The following is a 17,441-nucleotide window of genomic DNA, read 5'->3' on the forward strand; positions in this document are numbered from 1 at the left end:
AAACAGGTACGAAAAAATAAGAGAACTAAGAGAGCACTGGGTAGGGGGGTGGGGGGGTGAAAGGGGAAGACAGCTTCCTGCCCAGGGAAGGACGGTGGGTCATGGCCGTCAGGGGCCCCCGACTGACAGTGCCACGGGGCAGACGCCACATCTGTTTGCCCATTATATACATACTCTGCCCAATGCATTGGACACATATCTGGTGAGTGGATGAATGAATGAATGAAGGAAGGAAGGAAGGAATGAAGGACAGAGAAGGAACTTCAGAGATCACAGGCACAGAAGAGGGTCGAGAGGTGTCCCGCGGGTGTGACCGTCCCCTGGCCTGGGGGCCATCGTTAGTATTTAGACAAGATTGGAATGAAGACAAATGACGTTTATTTTTAAATATTCACAAACAATTTCCAAACTACTAAATATTACATAAACCATCTGTTAATATAAGATTGGAAGAGATACTCGAAATTGGCAAGTATGAACCTGAACAAGATTTTTCCAAATACCTACTATTTCTCCCCTTACCTCTGAATAAACGTCTGTGCCGCCAGGAGAGGGATGTCAGGAACGTCAACGTCCTCATCGTTAGAGTAGGTGATGCTCCCAGTGTCAATGTTTATCAGAATTAAACCATCGGCTTCCTGTAATATAAGTAAAGATCGGAGTAAGAATCTGAATTTGTTTACATCTTTGAAAACACGAAGATACGCTTTGCATTCACCAAGATCGTGTCATCGATAATTAAATTATCGTATCTAATACGCACACAAAGCCTTATATTATCTACCAGAAAAATGCGGCGTATACCGTGAGCTAGGTTAACAAGCTAATTTGATTAAAAATGCCTCTTTGAGTCAAGATTCCAACACACGAGGTCAGGCCTTCACCCACCCTTGTGCAAACACTCCATGTACCACTTCAGGGAGCCTGGAGAGAACATTCCAGAGCCCCAGTGGGAGCACTCCGACATTCAACACTCAGGGCGCCCGCTGAGTGGCCCAGCCAGCTCTGCACCCCACCTGCCCCAGGACCAGAGCACAGGCGGGTCCTGGGCTCAGGGATCCCACACACTTAAGAGTTCTTGAGATGTGTGGATGGCTTACTTGTTAAGTCTGATCTGTGACAAAACACACAAATAATGAGTCACACTCCTGAGCTCTACACTTCAACTGTCCCAGGAACAGGACGCCAGAATCCTCCCCAGCTTTCATGCCGCGCCGGCCTCTCAACACGCGTTTCATGGCATGTGAAATAGGCACAAACACGTCTCCCAGAGCAGAGGCTAAACCAGCAGGGGACAGGCCGCGCTCGTGAGCACGAACACGGAGCTTCTACAAGGACCCCTTCCGAGCTCCCAGCACATCGAGAAGACATACAAACCCCAAAACACTTTCAGTCAAGACCTGCTGCTTTGCCCTAAAAACCACCCAGAACAGGTAAACCACTAAAACGACTTCCTTTGTGACTGCGGACTGGAATCAAGTAAATATGTCTGCAAGTTTCCCTCCTAAAGGGGCTGAAACAAGACAGTTTTTCCCCTAATGACTAAAAAAAGAAACACAATTTTGAACTACAAAGTATGCCTATTTTTTCCTCATTTGCGAGGGTGACGTTTTTCCATTCCTTCCATGAGGTCTGAATGGCCTTTTCCCACAGTGTTTGTCCCCTGGTGAATCATAGGTTCTGCCAACAACACAGACGTCCCGGCTCCGCCCCAGGAGGGACGCTGGGCTTGGCCAGGATTTGCTCTAAAATGCCGGGAAAAAAACGGATGATGGCTGAGGACAAAAAGGGGTGCACGGCATCCCTTCCACTCTTCTCTCAGCTTTTGCGTACACTTAGAAATTTTCAAAATAAAGTTAAACAACACTGTAAATCAACTATACTCTAATAAAAATTTAAAAATAATAAAATAAGAAGTTAAATGAGAACCTACCCCGTACCAACTACCAATAAACGCAAGGAAAAGTGCTGCACATCGCGAGTCACTGGGGAAACGCACAGCAAAACTACCCAGCAGGAGGGTTAGAATCAAAAAGACAGAAGACAAGCATTGGGAGGAAGTGCGGAAATCGAGCTCGCCCTCTGCTGGAGGGAAGGTGTCTGGGGCAGCAGCGGGGAACGACAGTCTGGACATTTCTCAAATGGTTAAACACAGCGCTAGCACCTGACCCGGAAATTCCTCTCCTAGGTACGTACCAAGGTAAATAAACGCGTGTCCACACAAAAACTTGTACATGAGTGTCCACAGCTGCATTATTCACAGCTGTGGTCAAAACGTCCAAACAACCCCAAATGCTCTCAACTCCCGAATGGATAAACAACTGCGGCCTCTTCATTCAAGGGAATCCTACTCGGCAATAAAAATAACGTGCTGCTACACGGATGAACCTCAAAAAACATGCCGCTAAGTGAAAGAAGACAGTCATAAAAGACCACGCACTGAATGATTCCATTTACGTAAAATCCACGTGTACACAACAGGCGACTCCACAGAGACAGAAAGTAGATGCTGGTCGCCAGTGTCTGGGGGGTTGGGGGATGGCTGCTAACACATGCAGGGTTTCTTTGTGGGCTGACCAAAGAGTCTAAAATGAGTTGTCACAGCTCCACCAAGTTCCTAAAGCCACTGAGTTGTACAGTTAAGTCCAGGAAACTCTGTGGTATGCAAATTATATCTGAAAAAAAGCTGTTTTAAGAAAACCCAACCTGCTCTTCCTGCTGGCGATGTCACAGTTTATCACAAACCTGTGGCATGAGCTCCCTTTCGAAATGCACCCCACCAGCACAGCAGTAAAAACAGCTGCTGCATTTTAAGCACTTACCGTACGCCAGCCTGCTCTATGGGCCCCTTGACGCTGCTATGATGATGTGGCCAGCGCACTCCCTGTCCTTTCACAACCAGGCCTAACACCCCGACACAGGTCAGCCCCCAAGCTGAATCCAGTAAACGGCCACTGGACCCAGCAAGGCCCACGGACCCCTTGGACACGGAGCAATACACTGCATGCACCTGCACTCTTCTAGGAAGTAGGCCCACGGTTTTAATGAACAACAGAGGCTTAATCAAAAAAGGGAAAATGGAAAATATGGAGTGATAACAATGGTGGCTCCCATCCATGAAGCCCAGTCACCTGCCAGGCAGGACAGGGGACATTCCTCAGCCAGCGCCCTGGGAGGCCGAGGCCGTGCCCACTTCCCAGACGAGGAGACTGAGGCTTAGCAAAGGCCAGTAAGTCACTCAGGGTCGCAGACCTAGTAAGCAGCAGAGGTGAGACTTGAAATCGGTTCCCTCGACTCCAACGCCTGCCCTCACCTCCCTGAAAACCCTGGAAGCCACCAGAGATGTCGTGAATTTAAGTAGCCTGAGAAGTGGCATCAGGGTGTGGCCTTGAGGACAAGGAGGTAGCACTAGCGCCCCGTGATGGAGGGACCGCGGGCCTCTGCGCCCCCCACACCGCAGGGCACCTCCCAGCAGCTTCCCACGCGTCCCCGCAAAGCACCCACGTGACTCAATGCTCTGAACCCAGCGGCGGGTGCCTAACCTTGCTGACTTCTTCAAAGTGGTCCAGGTGGCAGCCCATGAGAAAGGACGTGGGCGCCATGACGAAGTCCAACATCTGCCGCGACAGGATGGGGACGAAGGTGTGCTGCCACTGCAGGGGGTGCAGGTAGGCCATGAAGCACTCAGCCACGAGCGTCAGCAGAGCCCAGCTGGACGAGAAGAATACGACGTGCTGCTCCGTCAGAAGGCACGTTAGGATCTGGGGAAGCAACAACACCGCGAGCAAGCCTGAAACACTGCGAGGGCGCCACCCAACGAGGCCGGGCGCGGGGCAGCTTCTACCCTGCTGTCCCCACTCCACTTGCCAGGACCAAAGCCACCTGACCCCAGAGAAGTGCTGCCTGCAAACAGCGTGCTCTGTGGTGAATGTCGGCTTTAAGCAGAAAGATAAGTGTTCTGAGTAGTTTTGATGCCCCATTAAGCCAGTCAGCGTGAGATGCTCACAGGTGTGGAAGGACGCGCACCTGTAGCACCTTCTCAGGTCTGAAGCGCAGTAAGGGCAGGTGAAGGTCCAGGTCGATGAGGGGGCTTTCGGGGTCTGCTCTCGAGGGAAATACGATCTGTAGTGGTTTCATGTTCAATACCTGCAATGACCAATTTCCATCATTAGCTCAGGGAGCTGCTCCCGGAGGAGACTGAAGGCGGTGAAATTCACCATTGTGGCTCAGAAAGCGTCTGAGCTAGAAAACACGTCTGGAGACTCATGCTGTCACCTGCAACGTCACAGAGAAACAAAACAGTCTAGAGATGACAAACAGAACTGCCAGGAATGTTTCATAATGAACTGAGGACTCAATGTCTTTTTCAGCCAAACTCCCTTAAACTCTTTAATTAATTAGGAAACAGTTCCTTGACAAAACAAAGATAAAGGGCCTCCAGAGATCCATCCCAACGAGCACGAACTCGGAATCAACCGCGTTCAAACTAACCTTAACCAGCATGCATTGTTCTCGGTTACTACTTATTAGGTATTCGCTTATATTTTCAATTTAACAGTCAAAGCTCCTTAAAGACATGGAATTCACAAAAAAATTTCAACGGCACTTTTTCTAAATGAGGGTATTTAAAAATGACACTTCAAATACAAATCCCATGTTCACAGGACGCCTATTACGTGTTATAGGTCGAGGCAGACGTGAAGGAGGGAGGTGCGGTACCTCCAAGAAGGTGGCGCTGGGAACAGCAGGGTTAAGCTTCCCCTGGCCTCAGACACATGGGAGGCGCTCTGCAAGGGCTCTTCCACGAGCACATGGAGGGGTCTGAGCACAAGCAGAGCTTCAGGGAAACAGAACGGAAAGAAGCGATCGAACCTGAAGACAGAGAGGCTTCCTCTAGGAAAGGCGTGAAAGGATGAGAAACGGAGGGCAGCAGAGTACCAGGTCAAGAAAAAGGGCTACAGGACAAAATGCTCACTATTCACACTTTCTTCCAGTCACCTTAGTCACTATTCTATTTTCACGTTAAAAAACAAAACAGGTCTTCCCTGGTGGCGCAGTGGTTGAGAGTCCGCCTGCCGATGCAGGGGACACGGGTTCGTGCCCCGGTCCGGGAGGATCCCATATGCCGCGGAGCGGCTGGGCCTGTGAGCCATGGCCGCTGAGCCTGCGCGTCTGGAGCCTGTGCTCCGCAACGGGAGAGGCCACAACAGTGAGAGGCCTGCATACCACAAAAACAAAACAAAACAACACAAAACAAAAAACAAGAAAAGAGACTGTCATTTTTGACAGTTGGGACATTTGCAAGTGCCTCCGACCAATACTTGGGGCCTCTTCACTTTCTTGTTCCCAGTTTGGCTACAGAAGCAAGACATTAAAAATAAGGTGGATTCACTTATGTGACTGATGTGTTTGTTTTAAAGCAAAACAAAACAAAATAAAGCAGAGTTAAGTATTCCAAGTTGTGATGAATTATTAACAATTATAAAGTTTATAATGAAAAACTCTCCTCAGTATTTCAAAAAGGAAACGTGAACGGATAAAGAAGATATAGTACATATACACAATGGAATATTACTCAGCCATAAAAAAGAAAGAAATAACGCCATTTGCAGCAACATGGGTGGACCTAGAGATTGTCGTACTGAGTGAAGTAGGTCAGACAGAGAAAGACAAATATCATATGATATCGCTTATATGTGGAATCTAAAAAATATGGTGCGGGGCTTCCCTGGTGGCACAGTGGTTGAGAGTCCGCCTGCCAATGCAGGGGACACGGGTTCGTGCCCCGGTCCGGGAAGATCCCACATGCCGCGGAGCAACTGGGCCCGTGAGCCATGGCCTCTGAGCCTGTGCGTCCGGAACCTGTGCTCTGCAACGGGAGAGGCCACAACAGTGAGAGGCCCGCGTACCGCAAAAAAAAAAAAAAAAAAATGGTGCAAATGAACTTTGTAGAAACAGAAACAGAGTCACAGAGTTAGGAAACAAACTTATGGTTACCAGGGGAAAGCGGGGGGTAGGGAGGGATAAATTGGGAGATTGGGATGGACATATACACACTACTATATATAACACACATGACTAATAAGGACCTACCGCATAGCACAGGGAACTCTACTCAATACTCTGTAATGACCTATGCGGGAAAAGGATCTAAAAGACTGGGTATATGTATATGTATAACTGATTCACTTTGCTGTACACCTGAAACTAATACAACATTGTGAATTAACTATACTCTAATAAAAATTTTTAAAAAAATAAAAATAAAAAATGACCAAATCAAAAAAAGGAAATGTGTCAGCCAGACACCCAGTTAAAGATAAGAACCAGGGCTTCCCTGGTGGCGCAGTGGTTAAGAATCCGCCTGCCAACGCAGGGGACATGGGTTCGAGCCTTGGTCCAGGAAGATCCCACATGGCACGGAGCAACTAAGCCCACGCACAACTACTGAGCCCGCATGTTGCAACTACTGAAGCCCACACACCTACAGCCCATGCTCTGCAACAGGAGAGGCCACCGCACCACAATGAAGAGTAGCCCCTGCTCGCCGCAACTAGAGAAAGCCTGCATGCAGCAACGAAGACCCAACGCAGCCAAAAAAAAAAGATAAGAACCAACCACATACGTGAGTCACTCTACCAGCAACATTGCTACTGCGACGTTTCAGGTGCTGTGCTAGCAACTTCACAGCACTCAATACTCATGCTCTCTGAGGTGGGTTCTGTTATTCTCCCCACTTTACAGATGAATAAACTGAAGAAGGAGAGAGATTTTAGGTAAATACTTTGTAAATTTCAACTTGATGGGAGCCCCAGAAAAACAATAGGCTTCTACACACAAAGCAACATAGAAAGTGACTTGGGAATAGTAAGAAGAAAAACGTGTGTGTTTCACTGGACACACCCAATTATGCCCATCATTTGAAAAGCAAGTAACATGGGAACTTCTAGAGGGCAGAGATCAAAGCAAAGCAGGCCCGGGAACACAGGGTGCACCTAGAGCCTTTGCTCCCCTCAGGCCAGTGGTCCAGGTGGTCAGAGAAAGGGCTGGGTCCTCACCTCCTCACTCCCCACACTGTGGGGCCTCCCACCTCCTCCCGTCAGTACAGGTGAGAGCTGACCCCACCCAGAATTAACAGGAAACGGCAGCTCGGGGGCCCATGCACACTATTCAAGACACAAGGTGCACAGCTCATGACTATTACCTACGACAACCTCTAACCTGACGTTGGTTTGCGGTAGGTTCTGGAAAACACTGCTGAATCAGCTCCTGCGTCAGATGAAATTGGCCTAAACTGACCTCTTGGATTTCTTCACAACCATAAACAGCCACAGCACTCCCTGAAACAAATGATGACCGTTACAGCAACTTGGACCCGAGAGCTAATTAGACTTGTTAGTGGAGGATCCCAATGACAAGTCTGATCCAAACTCAGCCCACTGGGACAAACCATGAGCACCAACATGCAGACCCGATAGAATGAGCACTGCTGGCCGACGCTGAATCATTCTCTCATTCATTCACTGAACAGCACTCCATGGGACAGCAGCTAAGCGCTGGACACAGTAGTAAGTCCTGGAAATGCAGTTCTGAACGTGGCCTCTGTCCTCATGCAGCTCAGAGTCTGATGGACATTAAACAAAAAACACGCACACACAAGCCCTAACTGCAGGCGTGCTGAACTCTGCAGGAGAGTGGGCTGCTGTGAGAGAGATGGTGTGGGAGATGCTGCTCCGGAGAACTGATGTCTGAGCCAGGCCTGAGAAAGGAGCAGGAGCTGGAGGGGGAAAATGGAGAGAGTGGTACTTCCGGGAACAGCACATGCAAGGGCCCTGTGGCAGCATCTGTTCTCACTGTAGCTGGAGAACAGTGAGCAAGGGGGTGAGTGGAGCTGGACAGGGCTGAATGGTGACACAGGGGCCAGGGATGCAGGTCTGGGTGAAGGCGACGAGTGAGAAAACAAGTGAGGGGTTTTAAGCACAAAAGGAAAGTCCAGTTTATAGATTTTAATGCCCTCTCCAGCCACAGTGCAAAAGCATGAACTGATATAAGGTCAAGAATGGAAATGGACAGACCAATGCCTCCCTAAGTCGTGTAGGTGGGAGAAGCTGGTGGCCCAGAACAGGGGTGGCAGTGGAAGTGTGTAAACTGGAAACAGCTACTGGAGACAGACTGATAGGGTGGACGTGGGACAAAAAGGCATCGAGAACATCCCCAGTAAACTTTCCCACTGGGGGTGGTAGAAATGGAGGAACCAAATGTTCATTAATCCAAGATTCCAAAGCTCGTGGATTACAGAAAACTCGTAAGTACTGTTTATACGTTGCTTCTGTTCAAAGGTAGAATACAAGGAATCACAGTGAACTGTAAGCCTGTTCCTAACTCAGGGAATTCGGTTCACTGCTGTAGCAGGTCCTCAGTGAGCACGTGTTGAGTTTCTAGAATAAGAATGCAAACTTTGATGATTTCACTGCACAAAAAAACCAGTTATCCACAAAATAAAGGTAAGTGCCTGGCACGGAAATCCATCAACTGTTCCCCACAAAGCCTTCTGGGAGTGGGACCAAGGTAGACAGGCATCCTGCCCTGCCTCGGCCGGGAATGCAGTTGGCGGGGTGTCCCCCCACAGCAGACTGCTGGGCTTAGGATAATAGTAAATACATACACTTTAAGTTCATAATCACAAATATCCTAATAAATTATTTTTTCAACTGTCCATAATAATCAAAATATAGGAAAACAAGATTTATACGTATAATCTTCCAGAGGGGATGAATACAGTGAAACTGACTTGACATTTACTGTACATTTCAAGACGTTTATTTAATAGATGTCAGTTTTTTAAAAAGGAAGCATCCCACAATTAAATGAGTTTGGAAATCGCTGAGTCAAACAGGTTTCATCACACAGCTTAGCTGTCTGACATGTTACTCGACAAAAGGGGAATGAGGTCTTTCTCTAACTTTCCTTAACCCTGAAACCTCCCATTAAAAATAGGCAATAACATTTGAGAACAGTGTTTCACAGAACTCAGTTTAGGAAACACTTCTCTATCAATTAAATAACAGAATGGCACTGTGAATAACGACAACAAAAAAAAAAACCAGTTACTTTTTACTAACCACATTGGACAGGAGAAAACATTAACGAGTTAAATATAATACCCGATATTCCAGACAAAAAAACAAAAGGGAAATTTGTAATTTAAGTAAATTTTGTGTTTTCTGAATAGCAAGTAATTAACATGTTAACCACTAAAGGGGCCTATTACTAGCTCAACATCTATTTATCATGAGCCACTCAGCAAAACTCAGGCCTAAATATTTGACTTTAGACGGATAAATTTTATTGTTAAATTTTTAGAAAATAAATTTTCTAATTTATTTCTAGTTTTCTGACCTTTGGAAACAGTGTATAAAATGCTTCTGTAAGGAACTTGAGAAGCATAATTTAAACAAAGCTAGAACTTAAAATCATTTAAAACATTTCAACCATCTTCATCGATGTGGTACATATATACAATGGAATACTACTCAGCCATAAAAAAGAACAAAATAATGCCATCTGCACCAACATGGATGGACCTAGAGATTATCATACTAAGTGAAGTAAGTCAGAAAGAGAAAGACAAATACCATGTGATATCGCTTACATATGGAATCTAAACTACGGCACAAATGAACCTATCTATGAAACTGAAACAGAATCACAGACACAGAGAACAGACTGGTGGTTGCCAAGGGGGAAGGGGTTGGGGGAGGGATGGGTTGGGAGTTTGGGGTTAGCAGATACAAACTGTTATATATAGAACGGATAAACAACGAGGTCCTACTGTATAGCACAGAGAACTATATTCAATATCCTATGATAAACGGTAATGGAAAAAAATATTTTAAAAAATGTATATATATGTATAACTGAATCACTTTGCTGTACAGCAGTAATTAACACAACATTGTAAATCAACCGTACATCAATTAAAAACAAACGAATAAACCATCTTCATCATATTACTTTTACAATTGGCAAAGAAAAAACAAGACAATTCCGGATTTAATTACCAAATGGAGTGGTCCAGGAGGCGGGCTAGGTATTAAAGACAGTTTTGCAGCAAAATCTTTTATATGATTGTCAACTTCGAAATCTTTACAGATCTTCAGATGAGTCAATAAACTGAAATTGAAAGAAAAATCAAATCACCAAATAAATCTGAGAATCCAATGGTCATCGTCTGCATTGCCAATCAAGGCTGAAATCTCTGTGTCAGGAGTTCCGGGAGTTTACACCAACAGGAGAAAGATGTGGGTGTGAGACCGCAGAAGCCTGGCTGCCCAGGGCGGGGGGCGTCTGGAAGGGGCATAGGCAAGCTTTTCAGGGAGTGTGTGCAGCTCACCAGGAGAGGCAGTCCTTGAGGGCGTTGTAATAAGGGAATCTGGAAACCACACACACAGCAAAGGGCACGAAGCAGCCGGCCGCGCTCCGGCCCAGACCTGACGCCTCCCAGCGCATCTTGCCGTTGTAGAAACAGTACTCGTCCTGGAGAGAAAGCAACAGCGCGTCACCTGCCGACCCCGGCAAATCCCAGTCTCCACTGTCGATGGTGCCGGCCTCTCCAGACAGAAAGGACACTGGACAGGGGCTGGACAGCTGTCCTCAGCACGGCTGGCCACTCCCACCCGTTTCACTGCCACGTGCGAGCGAGCTCCGGCCTCTCCACCAACACCGACGGGGCCCCGTGGGGAGCTCGCTCGCTCTGAGTGAGGTGCTGGGGTTACAGAGATGGGAAGACAGGTCCCTGCCCTGAAGAAGCTCCCGCCTTCAGTGAGAAGGAACCATGGTTAGAACACAGTGAGACACAAGAAGGGGCTCTGCTTAAAGAGTGAAAAGGCAATATTCAAGAGGGCCTGGGAGCCAGGTGGGCATCACGGGCCAGAGGAGAGAGCAGGAGGTGCCTCGGCCCGTGATGGGGGGACCTCAGGCGGAAAAGAATACAGCAGTGGGGTTTCAGAAGGCACAGCTCTCTGCACAGCTTACCAGGGGCACAATGTGGGGGCCCCACCACATATGCGGGAAAAAGCGTGATCTGAAAAGAGACACGCACCCCAATGTTCTTAGCCGCACTATTTACAGTAGTCAGGGCATGGAAGCAACCTAAGTGTCCACTGACAGGTGAATGGATAAAGACGTGGTGGTACATGTATACAATGGAATACTACTCAGCCATAAAAAGAATAAAATAATGCCATTTGCAGCAACATGGATGGACCTGGAGATTATCATACTAAGTGAAGTAAGTCAGGGACACAAAGACAAATACCATGTGATATCCCTTATATGCGGAATCTAAAAAGATGAGACAAATGAGCTTATTTACAAAACAGAAACAGCCTCACAGACATAGAAAACAAACTTATGGTTACCAAATAGGAAAGCAGGGAAGGGATAAATTAGGAGTTTGGGATTAAAATATACACACTATTATATATAAAACTCATAACCAACAAGGACCTACTGTATAGCACAGATATTCAACATCTCGTAAAAACCTATAAAAGAATCTGAAAAAGGAATATATATGTATAAATATGTATAACTGAATCACTTTGCTGTACGCTGAAACCGACACAACATTGTAAATCAACTATATTTCAATAAAAATTTTAAAACTACATTAAAAACATATGTTGGGCGCCCAGGTCCTCTGGGGCTGAAGCAGGCGGCCAGTCACCCTGTACCTTATGGTCCATCACGTCCCCTACACACTCCCCAAGGCCAGCTGGTTCACACACAGGGCCCTGCCCAGAAAACACTCCCCAAACGCGTGATGACTGAGTCACCCTCTCAAAACCTCAGCCCAGGCACCTGTCACACGTGAAAGGTGAAAACAACCCAAAGGTCCACCAGCTGAGGAACAGAGCAGCAGACCGTGGTTTACACACACCGTGGAATATCACTCAGCTACTAAAAGGAGTGAAGCGCTGACACGGGCTCCAACGTGGACGAACTCGGAAAACATCACGCTAAGTGAGAGCAACCAGATACTAAAGGACGCGTAGAGTACGATTCCACTCATATGAAATGTCCAGAATGGGCAAACCCACAGAAGCAGAAAGCAGATGAAGGATGGCCGGGGGCCCGGGGGCAGCAGGGCCTGGGGAGGCATCGCTGATGAGACAACTCCGCCTTTTGGGGTGACGAACATGTTTTGGAACTAGACAGTGGTGATGGCGGCACAACACTGTGAATGTACTTAATGCCACTGAATCGTACATTTTTTAATGGCTAAAATGGTGATTGTCATATTATGTGTATTTCACTGCAAAAGAAAAAAACCCACAGCCTAGACCCAGTTTCAAAGGGAAGCTGGGGGAATCACGTACGTGCAGGGGTCGGTAGTACTGCGCCACCACGCCGTAGGTTCTATTGCCGCAGACATCAGTCAGCACCAGAAAGTGGACACAGTCCTCCTTGGGCTCAGAGGCCACACACACGCCCCCTGCAGGCAGAAAAAAGAAAGAAGGAACCTCATTCTGGCCACGTGGCATCCACCATGAGGCCTGGGCTACCCATAAGCGACAGGATACGTCCCTCTCTGTCTGCTGTGGCACTCTGACGGCCAGATGCGCTAATCCTTCAGGCCGTGCACCACCTGCCTCGATCCCTCCCCCTCAGCAGCAATTTCTTTGCTGGCACTCTGTGCTCTGAAGACTTTGTGACGGATCATGGGAACAGGCCCCCAGACAGACCCTTCAGGGCACACCTGGGGTGGTAGCTATTTCCTGAGCCCAGTGGGGAAGGGGGTGTCCCAGCCTATCCAGGAGAGCAGGAAATCGCATCAATGCCTCTGCGGAGCCTCCAGACAGGTCCTTCTGTCAAGCCCTTAGTCTGAGTTTTCTACACCAGGCACCTGAACATCTCTCAGTGAGAGAAATGCAGCCAGAACATAAGCTCGCTCGTCAGCAGGAACTGGCCAGTCTGGGAAAAGGCCGGCCCGTGCGCACCTGGGAAGCAGAGCTGCGGCAGGGCGAGCAGGTCCACACCGTTGGGGATGCCCACGTCCTCGGGGTCCTGGCCCCTGGGGCCGCCGGGGTGGCCCTTTGAGGGCTCCGCCTTGGGCCTCTCTCTCTTCTTCCGGAAGGAGCGCCTCCTGGTCTTACCCAGCGTCACACAGTTCACGCCGGCCGGCTGACTGTCCTCCTTAGTGACAAACGGAGGCACGAAGACCGACAGGACCTCCGGATCCAGAGAAGACGGGCTCTTGACTCCCTTTTTCTGGGCGACCTAAAGCAGGTGGAAATAAGAGTCACCGCAGCGGTGCCAGCCTTGCTCTGTCCGACCCTCCCGTCGTAGCAAACCCCCGGTTAGTTCTTTTTTTTTTTTTAAGAAAGTTGTCAGGCTTTATTGTTATTATTATTATTTTTTTTTTACATCTTTATTGGAGTACACACGTGCCTGGCTTTTCCCACCAGCAGCTCGAGATGGTAAGGAACTGCTTTTAGGATATCTCAGGCACTACACTCAGCGAGTGACGGACCCCCTCAGATCCTGGTCCTTCAGCTGCTAACAGGGACGCCATGACTGGCCCCTTGGCTCCAAGGCTCGGTTCAGGGCCGGCACCGCGATGGAGACCTGGGTTCAGATCCCAGCGCTGTGGGAACCACGGCAGCAAATTACTTGGTCCCTCTGAGCTTCCCTTTCGAGAGGCGAGTGCAGGGACTCACAGGTCAAGTGCTCAGCCCCCGTGGGCCCCCAGGAGGCCCCCCGCCCCATCCCCTCGGAGGCTGGTGGGGACGGCGAGCCCCAAGAAGGGCTCTGCATCTTGTCAAACCCACACGGGCATGTTTGCCAACACGTGCCCGCCTCGCCAACTGGGCCACCGCACACATTAGTTCTGTCACCTCCGGCCTGGGAGGACACAAGGAGGAGTGAGGAAGGGCCTGATGGACACAGAGAGCCACGTCCTCCTGCCAGACCGTCCCAGCATCCGTAAAAGGGGCTGCTTAGCCTCAGTTCTTTTTTTTTTTTTTGGTTGTGATGTGCGGGCCTCTCACTGTCGTGGCCTCTCCCATTGCGGAGCACAGGCTCCGGACGCGCAGGCTCAGCGGCCATGGCTCACGGGCCCAGCCGCTCCGCGGCACGTGGGATCTTCCCGGACCAGGGCACGAACCCGTGTCCCCTGCATCGGCAGGCGGACCCTCAACCACTGCGCCACCACGGAAGCCCTTAGCCTCAGTTCTTTTAAACTTCAACCTGGTCCAAGATTTTTTTAACCTTTTATCTTTTCCTTCTTCCCCAAATATCATAGGTCACCTTCTCTCTCTTTTTCTTTCTAGTGAGTTAGGACTAAACAAACACTGGTGCCAGGTTGATTTCAGATCTTCCAAGGAAGGTACTGATATTATGAACTGCAGTCTGTCCACGAGCAGGAAGGGCTGCCAAGCCAGGTACAGACAGAAAAGAGCAAAGCAGGAATGTCTGGGTGTAAAAGACACAGAAGGTAAGAGGTGGCCGTCACAGTGGGGAGTGGGTAACCTAGGGTCTTTGAGGACCCTAGAAATGGCATCAGGAAGAACACCACCGTCACCAGAGAAATGTGGCCTTGGCTGGCAGAAAAGGAAGAGCAGCATCAACATTTTGGTAAGAATCAGGGGCACCAACAGGGGACTATTACACTTCAAAGCATATCTACAATGACAGCATTTTCAGTCAGTAGATACACTCTAAACTCAATACGCTATTTTTATGCAATTCAGATAACGGTTTCTTTATATTTGGGGGAAAAAGTTAATGCCAGCAGGAACCAACACCAAACATGGGAAATCCCTACTGCTGTGTAATTTAAAAACCTTTTGTGTATCATGCACGAAAGGAATCCTTTTCTTTACTTGTATGAAACCTCTTCTAAAACTTTCCTATCAAAGTCCAGCAGTTCGGACCTAATTCTCTATGAAAACATGCTCATCTATTTCCTCCGCACGTGAGATGTTACATCCACAGAGACTGGGCGGTATCTCACGTCATTGCGGGACAGCTCTTGGTATAAATTACAGAGCAGCAAACGAGTTCCCTCACTGATCGACCCCTCTTCCTGAAACTTCCCAAGGCCGCCTCCTTTCTGCAATTTCACCTCTCCAGCCCGCTCCTTGGCAGCCCCCCGCAGACAGACCCCCAGGGCCAATCCTTGGCCCCCCGTCCTGCCTCATGCAACAGCCTGCAGGGCAGTCTCTACACTCCTGTGGTTCCAGGTATGCACACAGGGACAGCTCCCAGGGTTCTGCCCCCAGGGATGGGGCCTCTGTGCCATCCCAGCTGTACCCAACTGCCTCCCAATATAGGCGGTGAGTCCCTTAAACTTAGTTTGAAAAATTAAGCCCACACTTATTTCCAAAAACTTGATCATCCACCTCTCTGCTCCTCTGTGGACAGGATGACACCACTCAGGCATTTAGACCTGGACCGGCGCTATGGCCCCTGACTCCCCATCGGGAAACCCACATCTCGACGGCGGGCCGCAGAAAGGTCTCTGAAGAAAGCCCAGCTGCTGCCCCATCTGCACCACGTTTGCAAACCTCTGGCTCACAGTGGGTACAGATTCACCGTGAACTAATCTTCATGGTTGCTGCCGAGAGAACAGCCCCACCTCCTCCCACCTGGCCCGACGTCCACTCTCCCAAAGGGGGACGGGGGGGTCCCCCATCTAAAGAGCACACATGACTCGTTCCTCACCTGCCACAACAGCGGTGGCTCCAGCTGCCCGGCGCCAGCCTCTTACCCCAGCAAACCAGCCCTGCAGACCCATCTCTGTCCCTCAGCCAGACCTAAGAAGTGTGTTTGTTTCTACACATTACCATCCTCACACATATTCCCGTGCAGGTATCACACGGTGCATGTGTCACGTGACAGGCCGACCACCTGCACTGGCTGTGCACCTGGCAGCAGGCCAGCCTGCTTGCAAAGCCAGGGCGCCCAAGCCACTCACGACTGAAGCCCTCAGTCATCTCAACACATGCACCTCTGTCACGACGCTGTGCTTCTCCCTGCCCTTCACTCTGCCTGGCACGTGCCCTGCCCCCTCCTCACCCCACCTCCTCACCAGCGACCCCCCCCAACACTCATTGGAGGGGGCGTTTCCTCACCCTGCAGCCAGGGACACACACCTCCCCCAGCCATCACGCCTGGCTCATCATCTCCTAGAGCTTCACCATCCGGAGTCGACCTCCCCATCACCTCCTAGAGCATCGCTGCCCGGCACAGTGGTCCTACATCACCTTCAGAATGGCGGGCCGGGCTGGGCTGAGGCAGGGATGGTGTGGCCCTCCTCTCTGCAGCCCCACAGTCCACACAGAGGATGGCTGAGTGGATGCCGTTCCTCCATTCCCACCCTGGCACTCATGATGTCTTGGAGGTATGCTCAGGCTCATGGAAAATTGGTCATTACGGTAAAGCCAATGAACTCCGTAATTCCCACTAGCTACCTTTAGTCACTGAACATGAGGTGGCCACAATCCAGCCAACCTGGCATTTAGCAGTTCATTACACATCTGTCTTTTTCTTTCCTCCGAAATGGAAATCCCTGTTGTCTTTTCTGGTTGGATAAGCAATACAATCTCATTTTTAAAAATTATAACAATATAGAAATAATAAAAGAAATAATGATAGAAAGGGAATGCCTTCCCCATAATCCCATGACTCAAAGGTAATGTTCTAAACAGCATGGGATACATGCTTCCTATTTTTAAAATGTATACATAAATATAACTTTTTCATAAACACAATTATATTTAAATGATTTCATTAGATTTTTTCCCCATTTAACCATACAGTGTGCTGACTCTCCTGTTGACACTTTAGCATGTCCAATTGTGTACAATTCAGTACCACCCCTGCCCAATCCCCTTCCGATGGACAGCTGGGTTGCTCCCAAGTCTTCATCATACTAAACAACAGGCAGCAATGAGGTCTCACCCAAATACACTTGCACACGTCTGACTCTGTAATTAGAATAAACTCCTAGGTATTTTATTCTTTTCGTTGTGATGGTAAATGGGATTGTTTCCTTAATTTCTCTTTCTGGTCTTTCATTGTTAGTGTATAAGAATGCAAGAGATTTCTGGGCATTAGTTTTGTATCCTGCGATTTTACCAAATTCATTGATTAGCTCTAGTGGTTTTCTGGTGGCAACTTTAGGAATAAACCTACCTAAGGAGGCAAAAGACCTGTACTCAGAAAACTATAAAACACTGATGAAAGAAATCAAAGATGACACAAACAGATGGAGAAATATATAGCATATTCTTGGACTGGAAGACTCAATCTTGTGAAAATGACTATACTACCCAAAGCAATCTACAGATTCAATGCAATACCTATCAAATTACCAATCGCATTCTTCACAGAATTAGAAAAAAAAATGTTACAATTTGTATAGAAACACAAAAACC

General features: G+C 48.5%; 1 protein-coding gene across 2 annotated transcripts in view; it reads right to left on the bottom strand.

Annotated features, from left to right (window-relative positions):
* DENND3 (DENN domain containing 3) overlaps nucleotides 1-17,441 on the bottom strand; it is a gene marked incomplete at its 5' end in the record, with an annotated part of 59,600 nt that overhangs the window by 36,115 nt on the left and 6,044 nt on the right. For both annotated transcript variants that reach the window (XM_082675121.1, XM_082675122.1), the window contains 7 exons: nucleotides 523-638; nucleotides 3,543-3,761; nucleotides 4,027-4,146; nucleotides 10,062-10,173; nucleotides 10,394-10,536; nucleotides 12,381-12,496; nucleotides 13,002-13,281. In XM_082675121.1, the coding sequence (XP_082531247.1) occupies nucleotides 523-638; nucleotides 3,543-3,761; nucleotides 4,027-4,146; nucleotides 10,062-10,173; nucleotides 10,394-10,536; nucleotides 12,381-12,496; nucleotides 13,002-13,281 (1,106 nt within the window). The remainder of the gene's footprint in view (nucleotides 1-522; nucleotides 639-3,542; nucleotides 3,762-4,026; nucleotides 4,147-10,061; nucleotides 10,174-10,393; nucleotides 10,537-12,380; nucleotides 12,497-13,001; nucleotides 13,282-17,441) is intronic.

This window comes from Grampus griseus (assembly GCF_964374135.1).
Source record: "Grampus griseus genome assembly, chromosome: 17".
In the NCBI taxonomy this organism is placed as follows: domain Eukaryota; kingdom Metazoa; phylum Chordata; class Mammalia; order Artiodactyla; family Delphinidae; genus Grampus; species Grampus griseus.